The 27,967-nt window shown below is 40.2% G+C and overlaps 1 protein-coding gene across 1 annotated transcript in view; it reads right to left on the bottom strand.

Annotated features, from left to right (window-relative positions):
• Nucleotides 1-27,967, bottom strand: part of ZRANB3 (zinc finger RANBP2-type containing 3) — a 254,297-nt gene that overhangs the window by 35,389 nt on the left and 190,941 nt on the right. Inside the window, exon 14 of the mRNA XM_073647276.1 lies at nucleotides 16,130-16,345. Within this exon, the coding sequence (XP_073503377.1) occupies nucleotides 16,130-16,345 (216 nt within the window). The remainder of the gene's footprint in view (nucleotides 1-16,129; nucleotides 16,346-27,967) is intronic.

The raw sequence follows: 27,967 nt of genomic DNA, 5'->3' as shown, positions 1-27,967 counted from the left end.
GAGAGGGACAACGAGATCAGAGGAAAAGGAAGAGAGCAGAGACAACAATAAGAGAAAGGGAGGACAAGTAAGGAACAATGCAAGGAGAAGTGGGGGCAACAACCGAGGAGAGGGACAACACGATCAGAGGAAAAGGAAGAGAGCAGAGACAGCAATAAGAGAAAGGGAGGACAAGTAAGGAGCAATGCAAGGAGTAGTGGGGGCAACAACCGAGGAGAGGGACAACGAGATCAGAGGAAAAGGAAGAGAGCAGAGACAACAATAAGAGAAAGGGAGGACAAGTAAGGAACAATGTAAGAAGAAGTGCGGGCAACAACCGAGGAGAGGAAAAAACGCGATCAGAGGAAAAGGAAGAGAGCAGAGACAACAATAAGACAAAGTGAGGACAAGTAAGGAACAATGCAAGGAGAAGTGCGGGCAACAACTGAAAGAGGGACAACGCGATCAGAGGAAAAGGAAGAGAGCAGAGACAGCAATAAGAGAAAGGGAGGACAAGTAAGGAACAATGCAAGAAGTGCGGGCAACAACGCCATCAGAGGAAAAGGAAGAAAGCAGACAGCAATAAGAGAAAGTGAGGACAAGTAAGGAACAATGCAAGGAGAAGTGCGGGCAACAACTGCGGAGAGGGACAACGAGATCAGAGGAAAAGGAAGAGAGCAGAGACAGCAATAAGAGAAAGGGAGGACAAGTAAGGAGCAATGCAAGGAGAAGTGCGGGAAACAACAGAGGAGAGGGACAACGAGATCAGAGGAAAAGGAAGAGAGCAGAGACAGCAATAAGAGAAAGGGAGGACAAGTAAGGAGCAATGCAAGGAGAAGTGCGGGCAACAACCGAGGAGAGGGACAACACGATCAGAGGAAAAGGAAGAGAGCAGAGACAACAATAAGAGAAAGGGAGGACAAGTAAGGAGCAATGCAAGGAGTAGTGGGGGCAGCAACCGAGGAGGGGGACAACGAGATCAGAGGAAAAGGAAGAGAGCAGAGACAGCAATAAGAGAAAGGGAGGACAAGTAAGGAACAATGCAAGGAGTAGTGGGGGCAACAACCGAGGAGAGGGACAACGAGATCAGAGGAAAAGGAAGAGAGCAGAGACAACAATAAGAGAAAGGGAGGACAAGTAAGGAACAATGCAAGGAGAAGTGGGGGCAACAACCGAGGAGAGGGACAACACGATCAGAGGAAAAGGAAGAGAGCAGAGACAACAATAAGAGAAAGGGAGGACAAGTAAGGAGCAATGCAAGGAGTAGTGGGGGCAACAACCGAGGAGAGGGACAACGAGATCAGAGGAAAAGGAAGAGAGCAGGGACAGCAATAAGAGAAAGTGAGGACAAGTAAGGAACAATGTAAGAAGAAGTGCGGGCAACAACCGAGGAGAGGAAAAAATGCGATCAGAGGAAAAGGAAGAGAGCAGAGACAATAATAAGACAAAGTGAGGACAAGTAAGGAACAATGCAAGGAGAAGTGCGGGCAACAACTGAAAGAGGGACAACGCGATCAGAGGAAAAGGAAGAGAGCAGAGACAGCAATAAGAGAAAGGGAGGACAAGTAAGGAACAATGCAAGAAGTGCGGGCAACAACGCCATCAGAGGAAAAGGAAGAAAGCAGACAGCAATAAGAGAAAGTGAGGACAAGTAAGGAACAATGCAAGGAAAAGTGCGGGCAACAACCGAGGAAAGGAAAAAACGCGATCAGAGGAAAAGGAAGAAAGCAGAGACAACAATAAGAGAAAGGGAGGACAAGTAAGGAACAATGCAAGGAAATGTGCGGGCAACAAGATCAGAGGAAAAGGAAGAGAGCAGAGACAACAATAAGAGAAAGGGAGGACAAGTAAGGAGCAATGCAAGGAGAAGTGCGAGCAACAACTGAGGAGAGGGACGAGATCAGAGGAAAAGGAAGAGAGCAGAGACAGCAATAAGAGAAAGGGAGGACAAGTAAGGAACAATGTAAGAAGAAGTGCGGGCAACAACCGAGGAGAGTGACAGCACGATCAGAGGAAAAGGAAGAGAGCAGAGACAACAATAAGAGAAAGGGAGGACAAGTAAGGAGCAATGCAAGGAGAAGTGCAGGCAACAACTGAGGAGAGGGACGAGATCAGAGGAAAAGGAAGAGAGCAGAGACAGCAATAAGAGAAAGGGAGGACAAGTAAGGAACAATGCAAGCAGAAGTGCAGGCAACAACCGAGGAGAGGGACAACAAGATCAGAGCAAAAGTAAGAGAGCAGAGACAGCAATAAGAGAAAGGGAGGACAAGTAAGGAGCAATGCAAGGAGAAGTGCGGGCAACAACTGAAAGAGGGACAACGCGATCAGAGGAAAAGGAAGAGAGCAGAGACAGCAATAAGAGAAAGGGAGGACAAGTAAGGAACAATGCAAGAAGTGCGGGCAACAATTGAAAGAGGGACAACGCGATCAGAGGAAAAGGAAGAGAGCAGAGACAGCAATAAGAGAAAGGGAGCACAAGTAAGGAACAATGCAAGGAGAAGTGCGGGCAACAACTGAAAGAGGGACAACGAGATCAGAGGAAAAGGAAGAGAGCAGAGACAGCAATAAGAGAAAGGGAGGACAAGTAAGGAACAATGCAAGAAGTGCGGGCAACAACCGAGGAGAGGGACAACAAGATCAGAGCAAAAGTAAGAGAGCAGAGACAGCAATAAGAGAAAGGGAGGACAAGTAAGGAACAATGCAAGGAGAAGTGCGGGCAACAACTGAAAGAGGGACAACGCGATCAGAGGAAAAGGAAGAGAGCAGAGACAGCAATAAGAGAAAGGGAGGACAAGTAAGGAACAATGCAAGAAGTGCGGGCAACAACGCCATCAGAGGAAAAGGAAGAAAGCAGACAGCAATAAGAGAAAGTGAGGACAAGTAAGGAACAATGCAAGGAAAAGTGCGGGCAACAACTGAGGAGAGGGACAACGAGATCAGAGGAAAAGGAAGAAAGCAGAGACAGCAATAAGAGAAAGGGTGGACAAGTAAGGAGCAATGCAAGGAGAAGTGCGGGCAACAAACGAGGAGAGGGACAACGAGATCAGAGGAAAAGGAAGAGAGCAGAGACAGCAATAAGAGAAAGAGAGGACAAGTAAGGAGCAATGCAAGGAGTAGTGGGGGCAACAACCGGGGTGAGAACAAAAGGAAGAGCAGCAAAAGTGAGCAGCCGAAGGAGAAAGTCTAATAAGAGAGCAGGTGAAAAAGACCACATAATGAGAGAGCAGCCGAATGAGAAAGTCCGAAAAGAGAGGCCAAAAGAGAGAGCACAATGAGAGCAGCTGAAGGGGAGAGCCCAAAAAGACATCAGAAAGAGCACCTAAAGGAGAGAGTCTGATAAAAGAGCAGGTGAAGAGAAGAGCATAATGAGAGAGCGGCCGAAGAAGAGAGACAAAAATAGAGCAGCCGAAGAGGACAGCATAATGAGAGAACAGCCAAATGAGAGAATCCAAAAAGAGAGGTCAAAGGAGAGAGACGAAAAGGAGAGCAGCGAAGGAGAGCCCAGTAATAGAGCAGCCAAAGGAGAGAGCCCAGTAATAGAGCAGCCAAAGGAGAGAGCCCAGTAATAGAGCAGCCAAAAAAGAGAGCAGCAGTAGGAGAGAGCCCAGTAAGAGAGCAGAAGGAGAGATCCCAGTAAGAGAGCAGAAGGAGAGAGCCCAGTAAGAGAGCAGCAGAAGGAGAGAGCCCAGTAAGAGAGCAGCAGAAGGAGAGAGCCCAGTAAGAGAGCAGCAGAAGGAGAGAGCCCAGTAAGAGAGCAGCAGAAGGAGAGAGCCCAGTAAGAGAGCAGCAGAAGGAGAGAGCCCAGTAAGAGAGCAGCAGAAGGAGAGAGCCCAGTAAGAGAGCAGCAGGAGAGAGCCCAGTAAGAGAGCAGCAGCATGAGAGCCCAATAAGAAAGCAGCAGAAAGAGAGCCCAGTAAGAGAGCAGCAGAGCGAGCCCAGTAAGAAAGCAGCAGAAAGAGAGAGACCAATATGAAAGCAGCAGAGCGAGCCCAGTAAGAAAACAGCAGAAAGAGAGAGCCCAATATGAAAGCAGCAGAAGGAGAGAGCCCAGCAATACAGCTGCAGAAGGAGAGAGCCCAGCAATACAGCTGCAGAAGGAGAGAGCCCAGCAATACAGCTGCAGAAGGAGAGAGCCCAGTAATACAGCTGCAGGAGGAGAGAGCCCAGTAATACAGCTGCAGGAGGAGAGAGCCCAGTAATACAGCTGCAGAAGGAGAGCGCCCAGTAATACAGCTGCAGAAGGAGAGAGCCCAGTAATACAGCTGCAGAAGGAGAGAGCCCAGTAATACAGCTGCAGAAGGAGAGAGCCCAGTAATACAGCTGCAGAAGGAGAGAGCCCAGTAATACAGCTGCAGAAGGAGAGAGCCCAGTAATACAGCTGCAGAAGGAGAGAGCCCAGTAATACAGCTGCAGAAGGAGAGAGCCCAGTAATACAGCTGCAGAAGGAGAGAGCCCAGTAATACAGCTGCAGAAGGAGAGAGCCCAGTAATACAGCTGCAGAAGGAGAGAGCCCAGTAATACAGCTGCAGAAGGAGAGAGCCCAGTAATACAGCTGCAGAAGGAGAGAGCCCAGTAATACAGCTGCAGAAGGAGAGAGCCCAGTAATACAGCTGCAGAAGGAGAGAGCCCAGTAATACAGCTGCAGAAGGAGAGAGCCCAGTAATACCGCTGCAGAAGGAGAGAGCCCAGTAATACCGCTGCAGAAGGAGAGAGCCCAGTAATACAGCTGCAGAAGGAGAGAGCCCAGTAATACAGCTGCAGAAGGAGAGAGCCCAGTAATACAGCTGCAGAAGGAGAGAGCCCAGTAATACAGCTGCAGAAGGAGAGAGCCCAGTAATACAGCTGCAGAAGGAGAGAGCCCAGTAATACAGCTGCAGAAGGAGAGAGCCCAGTAATACAGCTGCAGAAGGAGAGAGCCCAGTAATACAGCTGCAGAAGGAGAGAGCCCAGTAATACAGCTGCAGAAGGAGAGAGCCCAGTAATACAGCTGCAGAAAGAGAGAGCCCAGTAATACAGCTGCAGAAGGAGAGAGCCCAGTAATACAGCTGCAGAAGGAGAGAGCCCAGTAATACAGCTGCAGAAGGAGAGAGCCCAGTAATACAGCTGCAGAAGGAGAGAGCCCAGTAATACAGCTGCAGAAGGAGAGAGCCCAGTAATACAGCTGCAGAAGGAGAGAGCCCAGTAATACAGCTGCAGAAGGAGAGAGCCCAGTAATACAGCTGCAGAAGGAGAGAGCCCAGTAATACAGCTGCAGAAGGAGAGAGCCCAGTAATACAGCTGCAGAAGGAGAGAGCCCAGTTATACAGCTGCAGAAGGAGAGAGCCCAGTTATACAGCTGCAGAAGGAGAGAGCCCAGTAATACCGCTGCAGAAGGAGAGAGCCCAGTAATACCGCTGCAGAAGGAGAGAGCCCAGTAATACAGCTGCAGGAGAGAGCCCAGTAATACAGCTGCAGAAGAAGAGAGCCCAGTAACACAGCAACCGAAAGAGAGAGCCCGGTAATACAGCAGCTGAAGTAGAAAGCCCTGAAAGAGGGCAACTGAAGGACCGAGCCAATTAAAGAATAGATGAAGGAGACAGCCTAGTAGGTGAGCAGGCGAAAGAAAGAGAGAGAGCTCAACAAGAATGCAAGCAAAGGAGAAAGTGAAAAACATGGTAATAGAGAAAACTCATATTATATACACTGTGTGCAGAATTATTAGGCAAGTTGTATTTTAGAGGATTATTTTTATTATTGATCAACAACTATGTTCTCAATCAACCCAAATATCCAAACTTAATATTTTTGGAAGTTGGAGTGTTTTTTTTTTAGATTTGGCTATCTTATGAGGATATCTGTTTGTGCAGGTAACTATTACTGTGCAGAATTATTAGGCAACTTAATAAAAACCAAATATAATCCCATCTCACTTGTTTATTTTCACCAGGTAAACCAATATCAGTGAACAAAATTTAGAAATAAACATTTCTGACATGCAAAGTCAAAAAACAAAAAATTAGTGATCAGTATAGCCACCTTTCTTTAAGATGACACTCAGCAGCCTCCATCCATAGATTCTGTCAGTTGCTTGATCTGTTTTCGATCAACATTGCGTGCAGCAGCCACCACAGCCTCCCAGACACTGTTCCCAGAGGTGTACTGTTTTCCCTCCCTGTAGATCTCACATTTTATGATGGACCACAGGTTCTCTATGGGGTTCAGATCAGGTGAACAAGGGGACCATGTCATTATTTTTTCTTCTTTTAGACCTTTACTGGCCAGCCACACTGTGGAGTAGTTGATGCATGTGATGGAGCATTGTCCTGCATGAAAATCATGTTTTTCTTGAACGATACCGACTTCTTACTGTACCACTGCTTGAAGAAGTTGTCTTCCAGAAACTGGCAGTGGGTCTGGGAGTTGAGCTTCACTCCATCCTCAACCAGAAAAGGTCCCACAAGTTCATCTTTCATGATACCAGCCCATACCAGTACCCCACCTCCACCTTGCTGGCGTCTGAGTCGGAGTGGAGCTCTCTGCCCTTTACAGATCCAGCCTCTGGCCCATCCATCTGGCCCATCAAGAGTCACTCTCATTTCATCAGTCCATAAAACCTTTGAAAAATCAGTCTTAAGATATTTCTTGGCCCATTCTTGACGTTTTATCTTATGCTTCTTGTTCATAGGTGGTGGTTTTTCAGCCTTCCTTACCTTGGCCATGTCCCTGAGTATTGCACACCTTGTGCTTTTTGATACTCCAGTAACGTTGCAGCTCTGAAATATGGCAAAACTGGTGGTGAATGGCATCTTGGCCGTTTCACGCTTGATTTTCCTCAATTCATGGGCAGTTATTTTGCGCCTTTTTTGGCCAACACGCTTCTTGCGACCCTGTTGGGTATTTGCCATGAAACGCTTGATTGTTCGGTGATCACGCTTCAAAAGTTTGGAAATTTCAAGACTGCTGCATCCCTCTGCAAGACATCTCACAATTTTGTACTTTTCAGAGCCCATCAAATCTCTCTTCTGACCCATTTTGCCAAAGGAAAAGAAGTTGCCTAATAATTAAGCGCACCTTATATAGGGTGTTGATGTCATTAGTCAACACCCCTCCTCATTACAGAGATGCACATCACCAGATTTACTTAATTGGTAGTTGGCTCTCAAGCCTATGCAGCTTGGAGTAGGACGACCTGTATAAAAAGTATCATGTGAGCAAAATACTCATTTGCCTAATAATTCTGCACAAAGTGGAGAGTCATTACAAACAGAGTGATCTATTTCAAGTGTTTATTTCTGTTAATGCTGATGATTATGGCTTACAGCCAATGAAAACACAAAAGTCATTATCACAGTAAATTATAATAATTAAAAAATACACCTGCAAAGGCTTCCTAAGTGTTTAAAAAGGTCCCTTAGTCTGTTTCAGTAGGCTTCATAATCATGGGGAAGACTGCTGACTTGACAGATGTCCAGAAGGCAGTCATTGACACACTCCACAAGGTCCCAGAGTCTGGAGGAAGAGTGGAGAGGCCACAATCCAAGCTGCTGGAGGTCTAGTGTGAAGTCTCCACAATCAGTGATGGTTTGGGGGGCCATGTCATCTGCTGGTGTAGGTCCACTGTGTTTTATCAAAGTCAGTGCAGCCGTCTACCAGGACATTTTAGAGCCCTTCATGCTTCCCTCTGCCGACAAGCTTTTCGGAGATGGAAATGTCATTCTCCAGCAGGACTTGGCCCCTGTCCACACTGCCAAAAGTACCAATACCTGGTTTACACACAACAGTATCACTGTGCTTGATTGGCAGCAAACTCGCCTGACCTTAACCCCATAGAGAATCTATTATAGAGAATCTATGGGGTATTGTCAAGAGGAAGATGAGAGACCCCAGAGCCAACAATGCAGACGAGCTGAAGGCGGTTATCAAAGCCACCTGGGCTTCCATAACACCTCAGCAGCCACAGGCTGATCGCCTCCATGCCACATTGCCGCATTGATGCAGTAATTGATGCAAAAGGAGCCAGACCAAGTATTGAGGGCATTTACTGAACAGACATTTCAGTAGGACATTTCGGATTTTAAAAACATTTTTCAAGCTGTTGTTATAAAGTATTCTAATTTACTGAGATAATGACTTTTGTGTTTTCATTGGCTGTAAGCCATAATCATCAACATTAACAGAAATAAACACTTAAAATAGATCCCTCTGTGTGTAATGACTCTATATAATAGATCCCTCTGTGTGTAATGACTCTATATAATAGATCCCTCTGCGTGTAATGACTCTATATAATAGATCACTCTGTGTGTAATGACTCTATATAATAGATCCCTCTGTGTGTAATGACTCTATATAATAGATCCCTCTGCGTGTAATGACTCTATATAATAGATCCCTCTGCGTGTAATGACTCTATATAATAGATCACTCTGCGTGTAATGACTCTATATAATAGATCCCTCTGCGTGTAATGACTCTATATAATAGATCCCTCTGCGTGTAATGACTCTATATAATAGATCCCTGTGTGTAATGACTCTATATAATAGATCCCTCTGTGTGTAATGACTCTATATAATAGATCCCTCTGTGTGTAATGACTCTATATAATAGATCCCTCTGTGTGTAATGACTCTATATAATAGATCCCTCTGGGTGTAATGACTCTATATAATAGATCCCTCTGCGTGTAATGACTCTATATAATAGATCCCTCTGTGTGTAATGACTCTATATAATAGATCCCTCTGTGTGTAATGACTCTATATAATAGATCCCTCTGCGTGTAATGACTCTATATAATAGATCCCTCTGCGTGTAATGACTCTATATAATAGATCCCTCTGCGTGTAATGACTCTATATAATAGATCACTCTGCGTGTAATGACTCTATATAATAGATCCCTCTGCGTGTAATGACTCTATATAATAGATCCCTGTGTGTAATGACTCTATATAATAGATCCCTCTGAGTAAAATGACTCTATATAATAGATCCCTCTGAGTAAAATGACTCTATATAATAGATCCCTGTGTGTAATGACTCTATATAATAGATCCCTCTGTGTGTAATGACTCTATATAATAGATCCCTCTGTGTGTAATGACTCTATATAATAGATCCCTCTGTGTGTAATGACTCTATATAATAGATCCCTCTGCGTGTAATGACTCTATATAATAGATCCCTCTGTGTGTAATGACTCTATATAATAGATCCCTCTGAGTAAAATGACTCTATATAATAGATCCCTGTGTGTAATGACTCTATATAATAGATCCCTCTGTGTGTAATGACTCTATATAATAGATCCCTCTGTGTGTAATGACTCTATATAATAGATCCCTCTGTGTGTAATGACTCTATATAATAGATCCCTCTGTGTGTGATGACTCTATATAATAGATCCCTCTGTGTGTAATGACTCTATATAATAGATCCCTCTGTGTGTAATGACTCTATATAATAGATCACTCTGTGTGTAATGACTCTATATAATAGATCCCTCTGTGTGTAATGACTCTATATAATAGATCCCTCTGTGTGTAATGACTCTATATAATAGATCCCTCTGTGTGTAATGACTCTATATAATAGATCACTCTGTGTGTAATGACTCTATATAATATATCCCTGTGTGTAATGACTCTATATAATAGATCCCTCTGTGTGTAATGACTCTATATAATAGATCCCTCTGTGTGTAATGACTCTATATAATAGATCCCTCTGTGTGTAATGACTCTATATAATAGAGCCCTCTGTGTGTAATGACTCTATATAATAGATCCCTCTGCGTGTAATGACTCTATATAATAGATCCCTCTGTGTGTAATGACTCTATAATAGATCCCTCTGTGTGTAATGACTCTATATAATAGATCCCTCTGTGTGTAATGACTCTATATAATAGATCCCTCTGTGTGTAATGACTCTATATAATAGATCCCTCTGTGTGTAATGACTCTATATAATAGATCCCTCTGTGTGTAATGACTCTATATAATATATGAGTTTCACTTTTTGTATTGAAGAAATGAAATAAATTAACTTTTTGATGATATTCTAATTTTGTGAGATGCACTTGTACATAGTACAATAGACTGTTAAACACCTAGGAGTCCCACTAGAGGCCACTGACTATATAAGCGGACTTTTTGATGGCCTCTCTGTATTGTTGTTAGGGGTCTTCTGTGTTGTCTTGTGTAGATCGTTCATGTGCTATTGATTACCCTAGGGGTTATAGTGTAATATTACGTATTGATGAATTGTTAATAACTATTTTTTAAAATCCTTCGTGCAATTAAATTCTCTTAGCTGACTTTTAGGTTTATAAATCTGATTTTGTACGCTAGTTTTATTAGAGACAGCTTTTATGGTGGATTTTAGGCTATTCAAGCCAAAGAAAAGAGCCTGATAATTCAGGTCCGTCGTGATGATTGTGGAGTAACATCTCCCAGATAAAAGGCCCCTCAGAATGGCGGCCAGGACGACCGTAAGAATGAAGAGATCGCTTCAAAAGAAACAATAAAGAATGAAAATAAAAACGGAAGAAAATAAGCAGCAAGATGATAGACAGCCAAAAAAGCCAATTTAATGAGGCAGCGAAGAAAGGGAGAACAAAGCAAATAAAATAAGGAGAAGAAAAAGAGTTTACACAGGAAAAATATGGAGAGAAAGACAAAAGAGCAAAGAGGAGAACCAGAGAGAAGAAGTATCGAGACAATGCATGAGGCAAAAGAGCAACAAAAAAAGCAAGATTCCTGCACCAAAGCTACAAGTGTCTACAAACGTCACAGTAATCATTGCACGGACATCAAAGGGTTCATAGGTACACAGTGACTGCACCAGCAGAATAGTGAGTGCAGCTCTGGAGTATAATACAGAATGTAACTCAGGATCAGTAATGTAATGTATGTACACAGTGACTGCACCAGCAGAATAGTGAGTGCAGCTCTGGAGTATAATACAGAATGTAACTCAGGATCAGTAATGTAATGTATGTACACAGTGACTGCACCAGCAGAATAGTGAGTGCAGCTCTGGGGTATAATACAGGATGTAACTCAGGATCAGTACAGGATCAGTAATGTAATGTATGTACACAGTGACTGCACCAGCAGAATAGTGAGTGCAGCTCTGGAGTATAATACAGGATGTAACTCAGGATCAGTAATGTATGTACACAGTGACTGCACCAGCAGAATAGTGAGTGCAGCTCTGGAGTATAATACAGGATGTAACTCAGGATCAGTAATGTAATGTATGTGCACAGTGACTGCACCAGCAGAATAGTGAGTGCAGCTCTGGAGTATAATACAGGAGGTAACTCAGGATCAGTAATGTAATGTATGTATACAGTGACTGCACCAGCAGAATAGTGAGTGCAGCTCTGGAGTATAATACAGGATGCAACTCAGGATCAGTAATGTAATGTATGTACACAGTGACTGCACCGGCAGAATAGTGAGTGCAGCTCTGGAGTATAATACAGGATGTAACTCAGGATCAGTAATGTAATGTATGTACAGAGTGACTGCACCAGCAGAATAGCGAGTGCAGCTCTAGAGTATAATACAGGATGTAACTAAGGATCAGTAATGTACACAGTGACTGCACCGGCAGAATAGTGAGTGCAGCTCTGGAGTATAATACAGGATGTAACTTAGGATCAGTAAAGTACACAGTGACTGCACCGGCAGAATAGTGAGTGCAGCTCTGGAGTATAATACAGGATGTATCTCAGGATCAGTAATGTAATGTATGTACACAGTGACTGCACCGGCAGAATAGTGAGTGCAGATCTGGAGTATAATACAGGATGCAACTCAGGATCAGTAATGTACACAGTGACTGCACCGGCAGAATAGTGAGTGCAGCTCTGGAGTATAATACAGGATGTAACTCAGGATCAGTAATGTAATGTATGTACACAGTGACTGCACCAGCAGAATAGTGAGTGCAGCTCTGGAGTATAATACAGGATGTAACTCAGGATCAGTAATGTAATGTATGTACACAGTGACTGCACCGGCAGAATAGTGAGTGCAGCTCTGGAGTATAATACAGGATGTAACTCAGGATCAGTACAGGATCAGTAATGTAATGTATGTACACAGTGACTTCACCAGCAAAATAGTGAGTGCAGCTCTGGGGTATAATACAGGATGTTACTCAGGATCAGTACAGGATCAGTAATGTAATGTATGTACACAGTGACTGCACCAGCAGAATAGTGAGTGCAGCTCTGGAGTATAATACAGGATGTTACTCAGGATCAGTACAGGATCAGTAATGTAATGTATGTACACAGTGACTGCACCAGCAGAATAGTGAGTGCAGCTCTGGAGTATAATACAGGATGTTACTCAGGATCAGAACAGGACCAGTAATGTATGTACACAGTGACTGCACCGCCAGAATAGTGAGTGCAGCTCTGGAGTATAATACAGGATGTAACTCAGGATCAGTAATGTATGTACGCAGTGACTGCACCAGCAGAATAGTGAGTGCAGCTCTGGATTATAATACAGGATGTAACTGAGGATCAGTACAGGATCAGTAATGTAATGCATGTACACAGTGACTGTACCAGCAGAATAGTGAGTGCAGCTCTGGAGTATAATACAGGATGTAACTCAGGATCAGTAATGTAATGTATGTACACAATGACTGCACCAGCAGAATAGTGAGTGCAGCTCTGGAGTATAATACAGGATGTAGCTCAGGATCAGTACAGGATCAGTAATGTTATGTATGTACACAGTGACTGCACCAGCAGAATAGTGAGTGCAGCTCTGGAGTATAATACAGGATGCAACTCAGGATCAGTAATGTAATGTATGTACACAGTGACTGCACCGGCAGAATAGTGAGTGCAGCTCTGGAGTATAATACAGGATGTAACTCAGGATCAGTAATGTAATGTATGTACACAGTGACTGTACCAGCAGAATAGTGAGTGCAGCTCTGGAGTATAATACAGGATGTAACTCAGGATCAGTAATGTAATGTATGTACACAATGACTGCACCAGCAGAATAGTGAGTGCAGCTCTGGAGTATAATACAGGATGTAGCTCAGGATCAGTACAGGATCAGAAATGTAATGTATGTACACAGTGACTGCACCAGCAGAATAGTGAGTGCAGCTCTGGAGTATAATACAGGATGTAACTCAGGATCAGTAATGTAATGTATGTACACAGTGACTGCACCGGCAGAATAGTGAGTGCAGCTCTGGAGTATAATACAGGATGTAACTCAGGATCAGTACAGGACCAGTAATGTAATGTATGTACACAGTGACTGCACAGGCAGAATAGTGAGTGCAGCTCTGGAGTATAATACAGGATGTAACTCAGGATCAGTAATGTAATGTACACAGTGACTGCACCTGCAGAATAGTGAGTGCAGCTCTGGAGTATAATACAGGATGTAACTCAGGATCAGTAATGTAATGTATGTACACAGTGACTGCACCAGCAGAATAGTGAGTGCAGCTCTGGAGTAGAATACAGGATTTAACTCAGGATCAGTACAGGATCAGTAATGTAATGTATGTACACAGTGACTGCACCAGCAGAATAGTGAGCACAGCTCTGGAGTATAATACAGGATGTAACTCAGGATCAGTACAGGATCAGTAATGTAATGTATGTATACAGTGACAGCACAAGCAAAATAGTGAGTGCAGCTCTGGAGTATAATACAGGATGTAACTCAGGATCAGTAATGTAATGTATGTACACAATGACTGCACCAGCAGAATAGTGAGTGCAGCTCTGGAGTATAATACAGGATGTAGCTCAGGATCAGTACAGGATCAGAAATGTAATGTATGTACACAGTGACTGCACCAGCAGAATAGTGAGTGCAGCTCTGGAGTATAATACAGGATGTAACTCAGGATCAGTAATGTAATGTATGTACACAGTGACTGCACCGGCAGAATAGTGAGTGCAGCTCTGGAGTATAATACAGGATGTAACTCAGGATCAGTACAGGACCAGTAATGTAATGTATGTACACAGTGACTGCACAGGCAGAATAGTGAGTGCAGCTCTGGAGTATAATACAGGATGTAACTCAGGATCAGTAATGTAATGTACACAGTGACTGCACCTGCAGAATAGTGAGTGCAGCTCTGGAGTATAATACAGGATGTAACTCAGGATCAGTAATGTAATGTATGTACACAGTGACTGCACCAGCAGAATAGTGAGTGCAGCTCTGGAGTAGAATACAGGATTTAACTCAGGATCAGTACAGGATCAGTAATGTAATGTATGTACACAGTGACTGCACCAGCAGAATAGTGAGCACAGCTCTGGAGTATAATACAGGATGTAACTCAGGATCAGTACAGGATCAGTAATGTAATGTATGTATACAGTGACAGCACAAGCAAAATAGTGAGTGCAGCTCTGGAGTATAATACAGGATGTAACTCAGGATCAGTAATGTAATGTATGTACACAGTGACTGTACCAGCAGAATAGTGAGTGCAGCTCTGGAGTATAATACAGGATGTAACTCAGGATCAGTAATGTAATGTATGTACACAATGACTGCACCAGCAGAAGAGTGAGTGCAGCTCTGGAGTATAATACAGGATGTAGCTCAGGATCAGTAATGTAATGTATGTACACAGTGACTGCACCAGCAGAATATTGAGTGCAGCTCTGGAGTATAATACAGGATGTAACTCGGGATCAGTAATGTAATGTATGTACACAGTGACTGCACCGGCAGAATAGTGAGTGCAGCTCTGGAGTATAATGCAGGATGTAACTCAGGATCAGTACAGGATCAGTAATGTAATGTATGTACACAGTGACTGCACCAGCAGAATAGTGAGTGCAGCTCTGGAGTATAATACAGGATGTAACTCAGGATCAGTACAGGATCAGTAATGTAATGTATGTACACAGTGACTGCACCAGCAGAATAGTGAGTGCAGCTCTGGAGTATAATACAGGATGTAACTCAGGATCAGTAATGTAATGTACACAGTGACTGCACCTGCAGAATAGTGAGTGCAGCTCTGGAGTATAATACAGGATGTAACTCAGGATCAGTAATGTAATGTATGTACACACTGACTCCACCAGCAGAATAGTGAGTGCAGCTCTGGAGTATAATACAGGATGTAACTCAGGATCAGTACAGGATCAGTACTGTAATGTATGTATACAGTGACTGCACCAGCAGAATAGTGAGTGCAGCTCTGGAGTATAATACAGGATGTAACTCAGGATCAGTAATGTAATGTATGTACACAGTGACTGCACCAGCAGAATAGTGAGTGCAGCTCTGGAGTATAATACAGGATGTAACTCAGGATCAGTAATGTAATGTATGTACACAGTGACTGCACCAGCAGAATAGTGAGATATGTGCAAACAAGTTAAAGTGAGTGTTAAAATAAAGACAGAACAAAAAAAAAAAAAGGGGAAATACATATGGGATGGTGTTAGGTTTATGGTTTACCGTTGCAGCGCCATACAGTGCTTTAGTAAAATAGCCACATCATGACAGCGCCCAAAGAACAAAGCCAGACAGTTGCCTAAAAATCATTGCCCAAACAAACTAGGGAAAGTCTGCAGCTGGTTTGGGCACTTAAGTGTGGTAACAGGTACACGACAAGAGCCACAAGCGCCATCTACAGCAATGACAAGTGATGTGCGGCTTGTGACTACACACCTAGAATAAAAGTAGACAAAAACAGAATGTAGGGGGGAGAGGACGTGAAAAACAAGGAGGAGCACTGCACAGGAAAGGAAGCTCGGGACTTTGGGCAACAAGAGGAAAAATCCCAGTGCAGAGAAAAAAAATTCTGTGCAGAAGTTGCAGGTGAAGGACCCCACAATGGGGACTAACAGGGTCAATGAGAAATGTCCCTGGTAGGACAGAGCCGAGGTGGTGAGCGACAGCTTAGACCTCCGGATACCACAATAGCGCCAATGTCAGGGTACTGCTATCAGTTACCTGTAGGGAAGCCAAGCCTGGATGACAAAAACACATTACAAAAAGGTTAATTAAACAGACAGAAGAACATTGCGAGCAATTCCCCAGCCCTAAAAAGAAGGCAGCGCGCCATCCAATCGTGCAGCTCTGCCGATTAAACAGTTTGTGGCAGTGGCCATGGAGGAAGTGTTCATTGCACATTACCTGGTTCAGTGGCTGCTGATTCCTCCCCCGGGGGGTCTTCCAAGTTGTTGTTTTGGATGCTTAGTAAATGATCCCCCTGTAAGTCTCTTTGTGGAGTGGGGGGCGCCTCCTGCGGAGAGCAGGCGACAGGCTCATTATCCCCATCATACTGACTTTGATTTTCTTTCTCCTCTTGAATGCAGGATCGGCTCGCTGCCTGACTGTTCTTCTCACTACCTGTCCTCACAAAAGAGAGAAAGATAAGACTACAGCCTCAAGTGAAGAAATAATACCAAAAACCAACTTATTATTAATGGTGACAACTTATAATAGTTTATACAGGATAGAAGAGTTTATACAAATAACTTCCATAAAATTGGGGCAGATAACATTATATTAGAAGTAACATTCCTGTACATAAGAGCAGTATTATAGTAGTTATATTCTTGTACATAGGGGCAGTATTATAGTAGTTATATTCTTGTACATAGGGGCAGTATTATAGTAGTTATATTCTTGTACATAGGGGCAGTATTATAGTAGTTATATTCTTGTACATAGGGGGCAGTATTATAGTAGTTATATTCTTGTACATAGGGACAGTATTATAGTAGTTATATTCTTGTACATAGGGAGCAGTATTATAGTAGTTATATTCTTGTACATAGGGGCAGTATTAGAGTAGTTATATTCTTGTACATAAGAGCAGTATTATAGTAGTTATATTCTTGTACATAGGGGGCAGTATTATAGTAGTTATATTCTTGCACATAGGGGGCAGTATTATAGTACTTATATTCTTGTACATAGGGGCAGTATTATAGTAGTTACATTCTTGTACATAGGAGCAGTATTATAGTAGTAATATTCCTGTACATAGGGGCAGTATTACAGTAGTTATATTCTTGTACATAGTGGCAGTATTATAGTAGTAATATTCTTGTACATAGGGGCAGTATTATAGTAGTTATATTCTTGTACATAGGGGCAGTATTATAGTAGTTATATTCTTGTACATAGGAGCAGTATTATAGTAGTTATATCCTTGTATATAGGGGGCAGTATTATAGTAGTTACATTCCTGTACATAAGAGCAGTATTATAGTAGTTATATTCTTGTACATAGGGGGCAGTATTATAGTAGTTACATTCTTGTACACAGGGGGCAGTATTATAGTAGTTATATTCTTGCACATGGGGGCGGTATTATAGTAGCTATATTCTTGTACATAGGGAGCAGTATTATAGTAGTTATATTCCTGTACATAGGAACAGTATTATAGTAGTTATATTCTTGTACATAGGAGCAGTATTATAGTAGTTATATTCTTGTACATAGGGAGCAGTATTATAGTAGTTATATTTCTGTACATAGCGGCAGTATTACAGTAGTTATATTCTTGTACATAGTGGCAGTATTATAGTAGTTATATTCTTGTACATAGTGGCAGTATTATAGTAGTTATATTTTTGTATATAGGAGCAGTATTATAGTAGTTATATTCTTGTATATAGGAGCAGTATTATAGTAGTTATATTCTTGTATATAGGGGGCAGTATTATAGTAGTTACATTCCTGTACATAAGAGCAGTATTATAGTAGTTATATTCCTGTACATAAGAGCAGTATCATAGTAGTTATATTCTTGTACATAGGGGGCAGTATTATAGTAGTTACATTCTTGTACACAGGGGGCAGTATTATAGTAGTTATATTCTTGTACATAGGGGGCGGTATTATAGTAGCTATATTCTTGTACATAGGGAGCGGTATTATAGTAGTTATATTCCTGTACATAGGAGCAGTATTACAGTAGTTATATTCTTGTACATAGGGGCAGTATTATAGTACTTATATTCTTGTACATAGGGGGTAGTATTATAGTAGTTATATTCTTGTACATAGGGGCAGTATTATAGTAGTTATATTCTTGTACATAGGGGCAGTATTATAGTAGTTATATTCTTGTACATAGGGGGCAGCATTATAGTACTTATATTCTTGCACATAGGGGGCAGTATTATAGTAGTTATATTCTTGTACATAGGGGCAGTATTATAGTAGTTATATTCTTGTACATAGCAGCAGTATTGTAGTAGTAATATTCCTGTACATAGGGGCAGTATTACAGTAGTTATATTCTTGTACATAGGGGGCAATATTATAGTAGTTATATTCTTGTACATAGGAGCAGTATTATAGTAGTTATATTCTTGTACATAGGGAGCAGTATTATAGTAGTTATATTCTTGTACATAAGGGCAGTATTATAGTAGTAATATTCTTGTACATAGGGGGCAATATTATAGTAGTTATATTCTTGTACATAGGAGCAGTATTATAGTAGTTATATTCTTGTACATAGGGAGCAGTATTATAGTAGTTATATTCCTGTACATAGGGGCAGTATTACAGTAGTTATATTCTTGTACATAGTGGCAGTATTATAGTAGTTATATTCTTGTACATAGTGGCAGTATTATAGTAGTTATATTCTTGTATATAGGAGCAGTATTATAGTAGTTATATTCTTGTATATAGGAGCAGTATTATAGTAGTTATATTCTTGTATATAGGGGGCAGTATTATAGTAGTTACATTCCTGTACATAAGAGCAGTATTATAGTAGTTATATTCCTGTACATAAGAGCAGTATTATAGTAGTTATATTCTTGTACATAGGGGGCAGTATTATAGTAGTTACATTCTTGTACACAGGGGGCAGTATTATAGTAGTTATATTCTTGTACATAGGGGGCGGTATTATAGTAGCTATATTCTTGTACATAGGGAGCAGTATTATAGTAGTTATATTCCTGTACATAGGAGCAGTATTACAGTAGTTATATTCTTGTACATAGGGGCAGTATTATAGTACTTATATTCTTGTACATAGGGGGTAGTATTATAGTAGTTATATTCTTGTACATAGGGGCAGTATTATAGTAGTTATATTCTTGTACATAGGGGCAGTATTATAGTAGTTATATTCTTGTACATAGGGGCAGTATTATAGTAGTTATATTCTTGTACATAGGGGCAGTATTATAGTAGTTATATTCTTGTACATAGGGGGCAGTATTATAGTACTTATATTCTTGCACATAGGGGGCAGTATTATAGTAGTTATATTCTTGTACATAGGGGTAGTATTATAGTAGTTATATTCTTGTACATAGTGGGCAGTATTATAGTACTTATATTCTTGCACATAGGGGGCAGTATTATAGTAGTTATATTCTTGTACATAGGGGCAGTATTATAGTAGTTATATTCTTGTACATAGGAGCAGTATTGTAGTAGTAATATTCCTGTACATAGGGGCAGTATTACAGTAGTTATATTCTTGTACATAGTGGCAGTATTATAGTAGTTATATTCTGGTACATAGGGGCAGTATTATAGTAGTTATATTCTTGTACATAGGAGCAGTATTATAGTAGTTATATTCTTGTACATAGGGGGCAATATTATAGTAGTTATATTCTTGTACATAGGAGCAGTATTATAGTAGTTATATTCTTGTACATAGGGAGCAGTATTATAGTAGTTATATTCTTGTACATAGGGGCAGTATTATAGTAGTAATATTCTTGTACATAGGGGCAATATTATAGTAGTTATATTCTTGTACATAGGAGCAGTATTATAGTAGTTATATTCTTGTACATAGGGAGCAGTATTATAGTAGTTATATTCCTGTACATAGGGGCAGTATTACAGTAGTTATATTCTTGTACACAGTGGCAGTATTATAGTAGTTATATTCTTGTACATAGTGGCAGTATTATAGTAGTTATATTCTTGTATATAGGAGCAGTATTATAGTAGTTATATTCTTGTACATAGGGGGCAGTATTATAGTAGTTATATTCCTGTACATAAGAGCAGTATTATAGTAGTTATATTCTTTTACATAGGAGCAGTATTATAGTAGTTATATTCTTTTACATAGGAGCAGTATTATAGTAGTTATATTCTTGTACATAGGCGGCAGTATTATAGTAGTTATATTCTTGTACATAGAGGGCAGTATTATAGTAGTTATATTCTTGTACATAGGGGGCAGTATTATAGTAGTTATATTCTTGTATATAAGAGCAGTATTATAGTAGTTATATCCTTGTACATAGGGGGCAGTATTATAGTAGTTATATTCTTGTATATTGGAGCAGTATTATAGTAGTTATATCCTTGTACATAGGGGGCAGTATTATAGTAGTTATATTCTTGTATATTGGAGCAGTATTATAGTAGTTATATTCTTGTACAGAGGGGCAGTATTATAGTTGCTATATTCTTGTATATAGGAGCAGTATTATAGTAGTTATATTCTTGTACATAGGAGCAGTATTATAGTAGTTATATTCTTGTACAGAGGGGCAGTATTATAGTAGTTATATTCTTGTACATAGAGGGCAGTATTATAGTAGTTATATTCTTGTAAATAGAGGGCAGTATTATAGTAGTTATATTCTTGTATATAAGAGCAGTATTATAGTAGTTATATTCTTGTACATAGGAGCAGTATTATAGTAGTTATATTCTTGTATATAGGAGCAGTATTATAGTAGTAATATTCCTGTACATAGGGGCAGTATTACAGTAGTTATATTCTTGTACATAGTGGCAGTATTATAGTAGTTATATTCTTGTACATAGGGGGCAGTATTATAGTAGTTATATTCTTGTACATAGTAGCAGTATTATAGTAGTTATATTCTTGTATATAGGAGCAGTATTATAGTAGTCATATTCTTGTATATAGGAGCAGTATTATAGTAGTCATATTCTTGTACATAGCAGTATTATAGTAGTTATATTCCTGTACATAAGAGCAGTATTATAGTAGTTATATTCTTTTACATAGGAGCAGTATTATAGTAGTTATATTCTTGTACATAGGAGCAGTATTATTGTAGTTATATTCTTGTACATAAGAGCAGTATTATAGTAGTTATATTCTTGTACATAGGAGCAGTATTATAGTAGTTATATTCTTGTACATAGGAGCAGTATTATAGTAGTTATATTCTTGTATATAAGAGCAGTATTATAGTAGTTATATTCTTGTACATAGGAGCAGTATTATAGTAGTTATATTCTTGTATATAAGAGCATTATTATAGTAGTTATATTCTTGTACATAGGAGCAGTATTATAGTACTTATATTCTTGTACATAGGCGGCAGTATTATAGTAGTTATATTCTTGTACATAGAGGGCAGTATTATAGTAGTTATATTCTTGTACATAGGGGGCAGTATTATAGTAGTTATATTCTTGTATATAAGAGCAGTATTATAGTAGTTATATCCTTGTACATAGGGGGCAGTATTATAGTAGTTATATTCTTGTATATTGGAGCAGTATTATAGTAGTTATATTCTTGTACAGAGGGGCAGTATTATAGTTGCTATATTCTTGTATATAGGAGCAGTATTATAGTAGTTATATCCTTGTACATAGGGGGCAGTATTATAGTAGTTATATTCTTGTATATAGGAGCAGTATTATAGTAGTTATATTCTTGTATATAGGAGCAGTGTTATAGTAGTTATATTCTTGTACATAGGAGCAGTATTATAGTAGTTATATTCTTGTACATAGGAGCAGTATTATAGTAGTTATATTCTTGTACAGAGGGGCAGTATTATAGTAGTTATATTCTTGTAAATAGAGGGCAGTATTATAGTAGTTATATTCTTGTATATAAGAGCAGTATTATAGTAGTTATATCCTTGTACATAGGGGGCAGTATTATAGTAGTTATATTCTTGTATATAGGAGCAGTATTATAGTAGTTATATTCTTGTACAGAGGGGCAGTATTATAGTTGTTATATTCTTGTACAGAGGGACAGTATTATAGTTGTTATATTCTTGTACATAGGGGGCAGTATTATAGTAGTTATATTCTTGTACATAGGGGGCAGTATTATAGTAGTTATATTCTTGTACATAGGAGCACTATTATAGTAGTTATATTCTTGTATATAGGGGCAGTATTATAGTAGTTATATTCTTGTATATAGGGGCAGTATTATAGTAGTTATATTCTTGTACATAGGAGCAGTATTATAGTAGCTATATTCTTGTACATAGGTGGCAGTATTATAGTAGTTATATTCTTGTACATAGGAGTAGTATTATAGTAGCTATATTCTTGTACATAGGAGCAGTATTATAGTAGTTATATTCTTGTACATAGGAGCAGTATTATAGTAGCTATAGTCTTGTACATAGGGGGCAGTATTATAGTAGTTATAGTCTTGTACATAGGGGCAGTATTATAGTAGTTATATTCTTGTATATAGGGGCAGCATTATAATAGATATATTCTTGCACATAGGGGCAGTATTATAGTAGTTATATTCTTGTACAGAGGGGCAGTATTATAGTTGTTATATTCTTGTACAGAGGGGCAGTATTATAGTAGTTATATTCTTGTACATAGGAGCAGTATTATAGTAGTTATATTCTTGTACATAGGGGGCAGTATTATAGTAGTTATATTCATGTACATAGGAGCAGTATTATAGTAGTTATATTATTATACATATGAGCAGTATTATAGTAGTTATATTCTTGTACATAGGGGGCAGTATTATAGTAGTTATATTCTTGTACATAGGAGCAGTCTTATAGTAGTTATATTCATGTACATAGGAGCAGTATTATAGTGGTTATATTCTTGTACATAGGAGCAGTATTATAGTAGTTATATTCTTGTACATAGGGGCAGTATTATAGTAGTTATATTCTTGTACATAGGGGGCAGTATTATAGTAGTTATATTCTTGTACATAGGGGGCAGTATTATAGTAGTTATATTCTTGTACATAGGGGGCAGTATTATAGTAGTTATATTCTTGTACATAGGAGCAGTATTATAGTAGTTATATTCTTGTACATAGGGGGCAGTATTATAGTAGTTATATTCTTGTACATAGGAGCAGTATTATAGTAGTTATATTCTTGTACATAGGAGCAGTATTTTAGTAGTTATATTCTTGTACATAGGGGCAGTATTATAGTAGTTATATTCTTGTACATAGGGGGCAGTATTATAGTAGTTATATTCTTGTACATAGGAGCAGTATTATAGTACTTATATTCTTGTACATAGGGGCAGTATTATAGTAGTTATATTCTTGTACATAGGAGCAGTATTTTAGTAGTTATATTCTTGTACATAGGGGGCAGTATTATAGTAGTTATATTCTTGTACATAGGAGCAGTATTATAGTAGTTATATTCTTGTACATAGGGGGCAGTATTATAGTAGTTATATTCTTGTACATAGGGGGCAGTATTATAGTAGTTATATTCTTGTACATAGGGGCAGTATTATAGTAGTTATATTCTTGTACATAGGAGCAGTATTATAGTAGTTATATTCTTGTACATACGGGGAAGGACTTTGAGCAGTTGTCATGTTGTTTCCGTCCTTTCAGCTCATATAAAATACATAACTCGGCAGGGGGTGAGAAGTACAGAAGAAAGATACTAAAATATATATAAATTTGTGCTTTCCAACCTTCTTTGGTTCCTGAGAATTTCAGTTTGGTTTCTCACATTAATTTTCATGTCTGTCCTCAGCTATGAATGTATCAATCTTCCAAATACCAACTTGTCGTTACTAAATGTAAAGCACCAGATGGGGAGCAGTGCTTCAAAGCTCACGTGAAAGGTAACACTTGTAGCATTGAATCTTGGATTCCTAAACCAATCTGCTGGAATGATTAAACTATGTTCTCGCAGTGAAATATATGCACTGATGTAGACAGACTGGCAGAACGCGATTATTATTGCACTTTTGTAAACCAAGAGAAAAGAATCATTTTGCATAAGTCTTAAAGGCAAAAAAAAAAAATGCCATCTATGATTAAAAAATGAATCAGTTTTCCTAACAGACTTGTTTAAAAATCCATTGTTTTGAATATATAGTTCCTATGCAGATTTATGTGTTGCCATGGTTACAGACTACAAACAAATTTTGTGTAGTCTGATCCTGCAGTCATGTGTTACTCCATTCTCTCAGGTTCACTGAGTGGAAGTGATGTGCTGCAGGGGCTGACAGGAGGAGGCAATGTATAGAAAAGACTGAAAGGAGTGATGAACTGCAGGAGGCTGTATAGAGGGAGGCCAAGACAAGTTGTGTTCTGCAGGAGAAGGCTGTATATAGTATCTAGGTGGGCTGAGAGGAGTGATGTATTGCAGGATGGGGCTGTATATTGAGAGGACTGAGAGGAGCAATGAACTACAGGATGGGGATTTATATTGGGAGGGCTGAGAGGAGTGATGTACTGCAGAAAGGGGCATTATATTGAGAAGGCTGTTGGGTGTAATGTATTGCAGAATGGGGCAGTATATTGAGATGGATGAGAGGAGTGATGTGCTTTAGGATGGGGTTGCATATACAGGGGACGAGAAAAATTATGTACTGCAGGAGGAGGGTGGTAATAGAGGGGCTAAGAGAAACCATGTTCTGCAGGGGAGGGCTGTATATAGATGGACTGAGAGCAGTGATCTACTGCAGTTATCAGACTTTTTATCGATCTGGATAAGAGGAATGATGTGCTGCAGGATGGGGCTGTATACCGGGGTTGACAGGAATTATGTACAGCATAATGGGGCTTTATAATGTGGGAGCTGAGATGAGCAATGCACTGCAGGATGGGGCTGTATAATGAGGGGCTAAAAGAAATCATGTTTGGCAGGGGAGGGCTGTATATAGATGGGTTGAGAGCAGTGATCTACTGCAGTTATCAGGCTGTTTATCGATCTGGATAAGAGGAATGATGTGCTGCAGGATGGGACTGCATACCGGGGTTGACAGGAATTATGTACAACATAATGGGGCTTTATAATAAGGGAGCTGAGATGAGCAATGCACTGCAGGATGGGGCTGTATAATGAGGGGCTAATAGGAGCAATGTACTGCATGATGGGGCTTTAAATTGAGAGGGCTGAGAGGAGTGATGTACTACAGGATGGGGTTTTATATCGATATGGCTGAAAAGAGCGTTGTACTGCAAGCTGGGGCTGTATATTGAGATGGCTGAGAGGAGTGATATGGTGAAGATGGGGTTGTATATATAGGGGCCGAGAAGAATGATGTAGTGCAGGAGGAGGCTGTATATGGAGGGGCTAAGAGAAACTATGTTCTGCAGGAGAAGGCTTTATATAATATATAGATGGGCTTCGAGGAGTGATGCACTGCAGAATGGTGCTTTATATCGAGAAGGCTAAGAAGAGCAATGCAATCCAGGATGGAGCTGTATACTGTATATCGAGGGGGCTGAGAGCAGTGATGTGCTGCAGGATGGGGTTATATAATGAAGGAGCTGAGAGCAGCGATGAACTGCGGGATGAGTCTAACTTCCAAAGGCGGAGAGAAGAGGCAAGCTACAGGTAACTGAGCAGGTGCAATTACGGATGTATTGGAACCACAATATCACATATCAGCAGAAAGTTGCAGATCGTTACAGACTATGCTTAAGCGAGGAGAATATAGAGGGGCAAAAAGAAGTTATTTTCTCCAGGAGAAAGCCATGTATAGTGTATAGATGGGCTGAGAGGAGTGATGTAAAGTAGGATGGAGCTGTATATTGAAAATACAAAAGGAGCAATGTACTGCAGGTTGGGGCTTTATTGACTTGATGAGAGGAGCGATGTACTACAGGATGGAGTTGTATATACAGGGGCTGAGAAGAGTGATGTACTGCAGGAGGCTGTGTATAGAGGGGTTAAGAGAAGTTATGCTCTGCAGCAGAAGGTTGCATGTAGTATATAGATGGGCAAAGAGAAGTGATGTACTGCAATACTGGGTTGTATATTGACAAGACTGAGGCACTGCAGGTAAAAATTTATAATTGCTGCTCACATCTTACACCAATCACAATTGATGGCTGATATTGCACATGCCCCAATAAGAATATTTGAACAAGAAGCCATAGTCACCTCCTGACGCACAACTTGGTGGTGCTGAACGACCCCCTTAAAAAATAAATTCTTAAGGGCTGTAGAAACGGTGCTTAAAGTTATAATTTTCACACAAGGAAGGCTTTTTAATACCAGAAAAATGATGCGGCATCTTTTAGAAATGTTTTCCACATGTTTTTTTTTTACATTTTTTAATTTTCGTCTTCTCAGGGGATTAAGAGTAATGATGGAGTTGCAGGTAAACTACTATAATCGAAGAGAACAGACTGTATAACAATATAAAGTGCAGGAGATTATCACAGTGTTATCCTCTATTCTGCATTGCACCCCTATTACTTACAGCACGGGGGGGGGATGATCCCTTGTAATGTACAGGCCGATCATCAGAAGTGTCTAATTATCATCATATGATCACCAATCCGTGTCATTGTCCTGATATCGGCACTCACAGCTGCTAACGAGTGTGATTATTACTACCGCCTGCTAATTGTACTGCACACCGCCGCAGGTAGAAAGATATCGCCATGACCATTTCTATGTATGAGAACGGGATACCTGCGATCTATATACATAACTCATGAAGAAAAGGTCACACTCGTCATCTGCAGCTTTCAGCATCAGAATTTACCTGGTGGGCTGACTACTTGTTAAAGGGGTTGTTCAGAATTAGGAAAAAATGGCTGCCCCTCCTTCCAAAATAGCACCAAATATGCCTATAGACTATCTACTACTGCAAATTATTACTATTTAAAGGGGTAGCCCTCTGCAAAACCCATGTGCACACGAGGAATAACTATTTCTGACCAGCATATGACTTGCATCCTATATTTTTCACCAGTTTTCCCCTCTACAGAATCTATCAATTTTCAGTTGTCTCTGAGTTGGTGGGTGTAGACTAGCAGCTATGATGTTTCCCATATACAGCACACACAGACAAGAGGGATCCTGCTCTCTTTTCTCTATGTGTCCTTTGTTTACTTTTTTTCCCCTCTGCAGGATCTATCTATAATTTTCAGTTGATTCTGAGCTGGTGGAGGGAGACTAGCTGCTATGTTGTCGCCCATACACAGCGCACACAGACATGAGGGATTCCTGTCCTCTTTTCTCTATGTAGCACATGTTCACCAGCTTTCCCCTCTGCAGGATTTATCTATAATTTTCAGTTGTCTCTGAGCTACTGGGTGGAGACTAGCTGCTATGATGTCTCCCATGCACCGCACACACAGAAATGAGGGATTCCAGCTCTCTTTTCTCTATGTAGCACTTGTTCACCAGTTTTCCCCTCTGCAGGCTCTAATTTTCAGTTGTCTCTGAGCTTGTGACTGTAGACTAGGTGCTGTAATAGCTCCTATACAATGCACACAAAGACATGAGAGTTCTGCTTTCCTTTTTCCATGTAGCCTATGATCAGAAGCAGCATTGAGGAAATTACACAGCTGTACTGAGCAGTGTGACTGTGAATCCAGCTCTGAGGTCTTACTAGAAAGCACCAGCACATTTCCAACTGCGTCTGTGTTGGCGCCCCTTCTCTCACTTTGTTTCTCCCTCCTCTTCCTTTCTCCACAGACCTTAGCTGTAATCTGATCTCTCAGTACATCTGGAGTCAGACAGATTTTAGCAGCATTTCAGTTTGAATGGTGACTTCACAAGGCAGAGGGATGAGAAAAAGTGGCTCATAAGTGGAAAAAGATGCATATTTATCTGATCAGATATATTTCAAAGTTTCTTATGTTTACTTGTACGTTTGATTTATGCAAAGCTTGCCGAAACTCGCACTGGACCATTCAGCCCTTTCTTGAGACGTCTATGAATATGGCAGCTCTACATTGAAGTGCTCGTTTTAAATAATATAGCTAGGCACATTTTTAATATTATGGGGCTTTTTTCCTTGGAATATGCAGATTTTGTATG

This window comes from Phyllobates terribilis, unplaced genomic scaffold, assembly GCF_046119375.1.
Source record: "Phyllobates terribilis strain yellow unplaced genomic scaffold, ASM4611937v1 Scaffold_9__5_contigs__length_417890890, whole genome shotgun sequence".
In the NCBI taxonomy this organism is placed as follows: domain Eukaryota; kingdom Metazoa; phylum Chordata; class Amphibia; order Anura; family Dendrobatidae; genus Phyllobates; species Phyllobates terribilis.
This window is presented reverse-complemented; position numbering and strand designations above follow the sequence as displayed.